At 37.3% G+C, this 7,018-nt stretch overlaps 1 protein-coding gene across 1 annotated transcript in view; it reads left to right on the top strand.

Annotated features, from left to right (window-relative positions):
• Positions 1–6,785, top strand: part of LOC103770099 (E3 ubiquitin-protein ligase UHRF2-like) — a gene marked incomplete at its 3' end in the record, with an annotated part of 44,650 nt that extends 37,865 nt beyond the window's left edge. Inside the window, 3 exon segments of the mRNA XM_008937348.1 lie at positions 3,499–3,622; positions 4,009–4,116; positions 6,681–6,785. Of these exon segments, the coding sequence (XP_008935596.1) occupies positions 3,499–3,622; positions 4,009–4,116; positions 6,681–6,785 (337 nt within the window).
• Positions 6,786–7,018: the final 233 nt, after the last annotated feature.

The raw sequence follows: 7,018 nt of genomic DNA, 5'->3' as shown, positions 1-7,018 counted from the left end.
CTTCCCCTTCATCGTCTGTCCCTGTTGCTGCCCCTGTGCCCTTCCTGTGTCTTCTTGTTGCCCCTGCTCCATTCATTTCTCCTGCTGTGGGAGAACTACTACCTTGCCATTCTTCATTTCTACTGTCTCTGGTTCTGCCAGTAGGAAAACCAAACTAACTGGCATTATTAAGATAATTGTGTTTTGAAGTGAACCTTCATGGACCCATTAGCAACCCATTAAGTTATCTTGGTCTCTGTACCATGTTTTGTCTTCATTAGCTATCTACATTTTACACTGTTTGTATTTATCACCTGCCTGTGACTTACACAAGATGCTAATCCTTTATGAACGAGTAACAAAAAGAACTTTAATAAATTAATTTTCCATTACATAGACATCAATAAACATCTGAGACATCTATGAATACATTTTATGGACCTTGTGATTAAATTTTATGTAAAAATCTGTGTAAGACTGGAAATGTGAACATGCTCCAGGAATAAAAAGCTCAATCTCCTATACCACAGTGGATGCCATAGTAGACATAGTTTCTTTACTGGTCAGTGCCTAATGGTCTTTTCTGGGCTGTTGCGTTTTTTCTGAACTCCTTCTGTGTTTATGCCAACATTGGATTTAGTAAATGAGACTGTTAACATTGACAGGTGCTACTCAGCATGTGTGTTTGGCTGCAGGGACACTGTTTCTGGAAGCTGATCTTTTTCCCATGAAACTTCTGTGCTGAGAAGAGTTGTATTCACTGTTTGTGGAGGAACTGCTGGCTTGAAATGCTATATAAAAAGTATTTTCAATATCTGCAAGAAATACAGATGCGTCATTTGAACTAAAAATAGCGTTTATTTGAATATTGTCTGTGTGCCTTCCACTTCTTGCAAATGCAGAATGATTACAGTGTTTATTCAGCAGTGTTTATTACACAGCATATTAGTCTGAACTATCCCCAAATTTTCTGCTGTCGAGACAGGCTGGTCTTCTGTGCATGACAGATTCTTGCTTCCAACTACTTGTCAATGTAACTGAGTTGATGTCCTGTGCTGGAAATCATTCCTAACACACAAGTGTTTTATTACTGACTGCAGTGCATAAGCAGTATTCTTACCTGATTGCACCTGAAAGTACGTATCTGTTCAGTGCATCCATTCTTCAGTTGCCCCTTTCTCTCAGAACCAGACCTAATCCAGCAACAGGAAAGTCCATCTATTTTCCAGTACTAGTCACAGGAATGTTTCTGATAAAGAAAATATATATGCCTCAAGACAGTGACCCCCTTCCACAAGACCCCTAAATTCTTTGTTCTATCCTGAAAACAATTTTTTCTCTCTAGTTTCTTCCACACTGTCAAATACACAGAAGGTTTGATAGGCACATCAGGATACTGATACTAAAGTCTCACCAGCCTTCCGTGTCTTTTTTATTTAGCCAGTCTGCTGAGATCATCTTGGCCTGCTGGGTCCTTCAGATGCTTTTTCTGATTATGCATTAGTGTTCCTAGTCTTCACTTACACCCATTCTTTTTCAAAAGCTTCTTATGCAATACCCTTATGACTTCGCCTACTTCTCTTTCAGAGGGCTACAAGGAAAGTCCGAAGCATAGAAATTTTTTCAAAGTGTAGTGATTATTTCTTGGATCTCCCTACCCAGTTCCAGTAGTATCACTGTAACTGCACTGCATAGTGTTTTTCTCCATACAGAATATTTGATGCTCTGTAGACAACCACATGAGAATTAAATTGGCTAACAACATGGTCTTTAGAGTCCCTCAGGTCATATGTTAAGTGCACTTTTAGACCCTTCCACTTACATTTCTGGCCAGAAAATTGTAAGTTTCTACAAGGAGTAGAAGTTCAATTTATTTAATCAAAATATCTTGGGAAATAGCAGTTGAGCTTTTAAACTTGGTTTTGTTTGCTTTGTAATGATATGAGTCTTAATATGTATTCACTTAAGCAGATAGCTGTATCTCCAGATGACATTGCTGGGTGGAAGAGATACTGTCATGGAGCTGGCTTGTGGCAATTAATGTTAGGGTACTTAGTGATGTCAGCCCAGTGCAGACTTAATGATCATATGTAGAAGGAGTGCAGTTGCACTGGGCAAAGCAGCGTCTCCTGCCAAAGGGGAGGTCTGTGTTCTCCCTTCTTGCATACTAGCAGAGCCATGGCTCTCTGATCCTTAACTTCTTGACAGATTTTGTTTGATTTAGAAGTGGAAAAGTTTCCATTTAGCAAATGGAATTTGGCAAACTCTCTGCAGCGGCTAAACCTGCAGTTTGGGAAAGGATAATAGTTTCTCTTGTGTAGATTAAGCCACTCTATATGCAAAATATTAAATATTCCATACAAAACTCAGGTTAAAAAACACTAAGGTAGTATGGTTACCCTATCAAGAAGCAGGGAGTGCCACAGTTAATTCATCTTGTGAATTTGCATTATGTCACATTTATTTTTTTTTAGTGGTCATTGCATACTTTTTTTTTTTTACTTTTTTTTTTTTTTTTAACAGCTGTGGTATCATTCAAAGTCCTAGTGTCAGACAATTTCAGCATCTTGTATTATTTTTTATTTTTGTCTACATCGTTTCATTGTCTTAACGGTTCAACACCTTATTGACATAGTGAAATCTCTTTCTGTGGACATTAATCGTTAACTCTTTTATTCATATCCACATTAAAAAATGGATTAATAAATCCAAACCAGTAGTAGTATTAGTGACAGTTATCTAAACTAGGTTATCAGTGTTAGTGTACATCAGGCTTCCTCCACTAGTGGTGCATGGGCCACACGCAGCCCATGAGAGCCAGAAACATGGACTTTGCATTGGCATTCCCAGAGTGGGATAAAAATGCTATTAGAAGCAGCAGCAAAAGGGCCAGTCTACTGCCTTTTTCTCTGTGATGAGATACTGCACACTAGTATCTCCTGCTTTCCTACCAGGATGGCTTTGTGTGAGCTGGGATGAGTCTCAGGGCAGTATTCCCAGTGGCTACAGTGATGTTGACTGAGTGAGTGTGTATGTGTCTCTACACACATGACATGATACCTTGGCTCTACTTGACATTCAGCTATCTGCCACGATGTTTATTGCACTAGGAGCAAAAAATAATGGTAGAGTGTGCAGGACATAGAAACAAACCATGAGTGCAGGTTAGCCATGCACTCTAATCTTTTCCTTCACGTGACATAAATGAAAGAGAGCAGAATGAAGAGAGAATGCAGGTGCTATGGGGACTTCTCACAGAGCATGTGGGAAGGAATAGTTAAATGTTTTGCCTCTAGCATTCTAGCTTCAAAGATATTGAAATGTCCTTTTTAAAATGATGACAGTATTTGTTCATGCTGGGTTATTTTTTTAATCCATTGGCTTCAGCTGCTTAAGACTGGTGTATGCTTGCTAGCTTGAAGTACTCAGACAAGGTAAACAAATTGTCACTATGGGGCTACAAGAAATGTATTGCTGTTGTTATGAAGTAATTGACAATTTGCTGAAACCTTTTTTTAGGTATTGTCCTTCCTGCAAAAATGATTTTAATGAAGTTGTAAAGGCTGGAGAAAAGCTCAAACAGAGTAAAAAGAAGGCAAAGATGCCATCTGCAAGTACTGAAAGCCAGAGAGACTGGGGCAAGGTAGAGTGTATTTTAGAAATAGCTGTTACTCTGACTGTTCACCTATGTGCTTCATCTATAATTCTACTTACAATGCTCTACACAAAATTCAGTACTGGGCTGCACAGACAATAAGACAGTGTTTAATCCTGCCCACTATCTACTGACAGTTAAAGCAATGGAAGAATTATTAAAGTGACTAGATGTAAAAACAAAAAAACCAATGCCCAGATCCTTCTCCTGAATCCTTAAACACATAATACTTAATTAACATTACTTTTAACAATTATTAACATATTTTGAAGTCTGTGTTTGTTACAATAATCAGATTTCTTGATATATGCATTGAATTTGCAAAAAGTCTTCTATATTATAATACTAATTCATTTTGTCTGATGTATTTTTAGGGCATGGCCTGCGTTGGTCGCACTAAGGAATGCACTATTGTTCCTTCAAACCATTATGGACCTATACCTGGTGTCCCTGTTGGGACAACCTGGAAATTCAGAGTTCAGGTATGTTGTTTCAGTGTTAGCTGTAGTTGAAATAAGTAAGAGTAATATGAATGGGTTGGGCACCAAAATAAATTTAGATTGACAATTGCCAATTTCACCAGGACTAAATAAAGCAAAGTACTCTATGATTCCACTATTGTAAGTAATGTTGACAGTAATAAAGGATGAAGTGTACTGATTTTGCAATACAGCTTAATAAGAAGTGAATTTGAAAAATGAATTTGTCTCAGCAAATCTATGAGAATTTAGAAACTGTAGTTTCTTTATTTCTGATTTGCGTAGTTTTTTTATGACACAAACTCTCTTTTCCTTAGAAGGAAATTGGCTAAATGCGTCTTTGGCATGAATTACTTACCAGAATTCATCTTTGGGGTGAATCACCTACCAGAAACCTAAATTTAATTGATAAAACCTGGAAATGAAAGAAGGGAGGGAGAAATCAATGAATGAAAAAATAGTTGATACAGCAGGAAAGAGGAGTGGAATAGTGGGGCATTTTTATTTAGTGTGCTCATAAGTGGTCTGGAAAAACTGGCTTTGGCATGAATTACTTACCAGAATTCATCTTTGGGGTGAATCACCTACCAGAAACCTAAATTTAATTGATAAAACCTGGAAATGAAAGAAGGGAGGGAGAAATCAATGAATGAAAAAATAGTTGATACAGCAGGAAAGAGGAGTGGAATAGTGGGGCATTTTTATTTAGTGTGCTCATAAGTGGTCTGGAAAAACTGGGAAATAGCTGATAAAGTTAGGTGAGAGTGTGAAGTTGTTATAGATAGTAAACATGGGGTGGGGAGTAGTTCTAACTGTGTAAGTTTTAATGGGCTTTCAGCTGCTTATTCTTGCAACTTAGGAAAGGGATCTTATATCTAGTTCTGAAAATATGTCATTTTAATACCCAGTAGTGATAAAAAAAAAATGTTAAAGTAGAGTGAGAGGAAGGATCAGGACAATAAAATACACTATTATGAGCAATAATGAGTATAATGAAAGGAATGGAATAGTTTTTGTTCAACTGGAAAGACTTCATTCTGGAAGATGTATAGTATACGTGGCTACAGAATTATGTATGATATAAAAGAAGTGATTAGAGACCATTATACATACTTTTGTAATGCAGAAGGAGGTCATAAAAAAAATGTTAGATGCCCACTTTGAAATGAACAAAAGCAGTACTTGTTCAGATGACAGGGTGTACTGCTGTGAATTGTTTTCTTTCTTGGATACTATGAATCCAAAAGCTTAAAGTAGTTTAGAAAGTCTGAGCCAGACAGCTGGATGCTGAGAAATTTTGCAAGGAGGTGTCATTGTGTCCTTACATATTTTTCATACTGTGCAGGGATCTTGTCTGTTGTTAGAGACAGCACTTTTGGCCAGACGGACCATTGATCTTGTGAAAGTGCAAGACTATAGCAGGAGAATGTAATCTTTGATGGATGTTCCTAAATGGTGTAGGGTGGCAAAAGTAGTTCAGGAGTCACAGAGGCAAATAGGCAAAGTCAAGCTCTGAAGGAAGATACAAAAGTAGGAAGAAGGATCCTAGCTGTTTTTCTGCTGGGAACCTTCATTCTATCAGTAATATTTTGGGCATCATGTCTTGTAGAAGTATGTAATTTTAAAAAGTTTGTAATTTGTAGCCTCTTGTTTACTCATAAAATTGTTTGTTTGTTTGTTTTAAATATAATTTGGTCATTTGAAAAAAATTAGTAAATTATTTTTTGTGGGATAGATGTTCAGCAGAAGTTAATGATGTTGCCAGTTTATGGTACAAGTGCTCTCAGGCGGTCTGGTTGCAGATTAATTACACATTTTTTACCAGAGAGTTATCCTGGTTGGATAGTCATACTACCATACAGAAATCATAGAATCATTGAGGTTGGAAAAGACCTTCAATATCATAAAGTCCAATCATCAACGCAACACTGCCATGACCACTAAACCATGTCCTGAAGTACCACGTCCACACATTTTTTGAACACCTCCAGGGATTGTGACTCCACCACCTCCCTGGGCAGCCCGTTCCAAGGCTTTACCACTCTCTCAGTAAAGAATATGATCCATATGTTCTTGCAACAGCTTCTTCTGTTAGTGTGATAATATTCCTCTGCACTGGTCGCATTTACAGTGTGTTACTTTAATAGTACCTGATATAATGGTCTTTATACGGGTCACTGTGATCTTCCTTAGTTAAAAATTGTTACCAAACTGGCACATCTCCATCTGCTTGGGATTGTTCTAAATGACTGTGCAAATGGAGTATAGCAGAGAATGCAGTCTTAAATACTGCTTACAGAATGAACTGTGAAGATTGTTCCCAAAGAAAAAAGCATACCTTTACATCTTCTAGTGTCACCACTGTCTTACATTGTCTTTCCATTTTTGGATGTACTTTTGGCTTTTTTCCCTTAAAAACAAAGGAATCCTCACCTTTAATGGCATTAACTATTTACACAAACATCCTTGTACAATATTTTAAGCAGAAAGTTGATTATTAAATGTAATTGTAGGTGGCTGGTTGTTTGAAAAAAATGCTAGCAACTGGCTTTTTTTTCTGTTGCCAGGTGAGTGAAGCAGGTGTTCACAGACCACACGTGGGTGGAATCCATGGACGCAGTAATGATGGAGCTTATTCACTTGTATTAGCTGGAGGATTTGAAGATGAAGTGGTACGTTGTTTATGCAAATAACAGGTTTGCTGTTCTAATGTTTGTAATGATAGCATTATGTTTGTTGTTGATCCTAAAAGTAATGCTTCTGCAAACACAACCATGAAAAAATACCTGCTACTGATAGCAAAGTGAGTTGTTTTTGGTATTTTGGGGCAAAATATGTAATTAAATCTTTCTTAAAGACTGCTTATCATCATACTCAAGCAAAATATGTCAATTACAACTGGATT

This window comes from Merops nubicus, unplaced genomic scaffold, assembly GCF_000691845.1.
Source record: "Merops nubicus isolate BGI_N331 unplaced genomic scaffold, ASM69184v1 scaffold1723, whole genome shotgun sequence".
NCBI lineage: Eukaryota > Metazoa > Chordata > Aves > Coraciiformes > Meropidae > Merops > Merops nubicus.
This window is presented reverse-complemented; position numbering and strand designations above follow the sequence as displayed.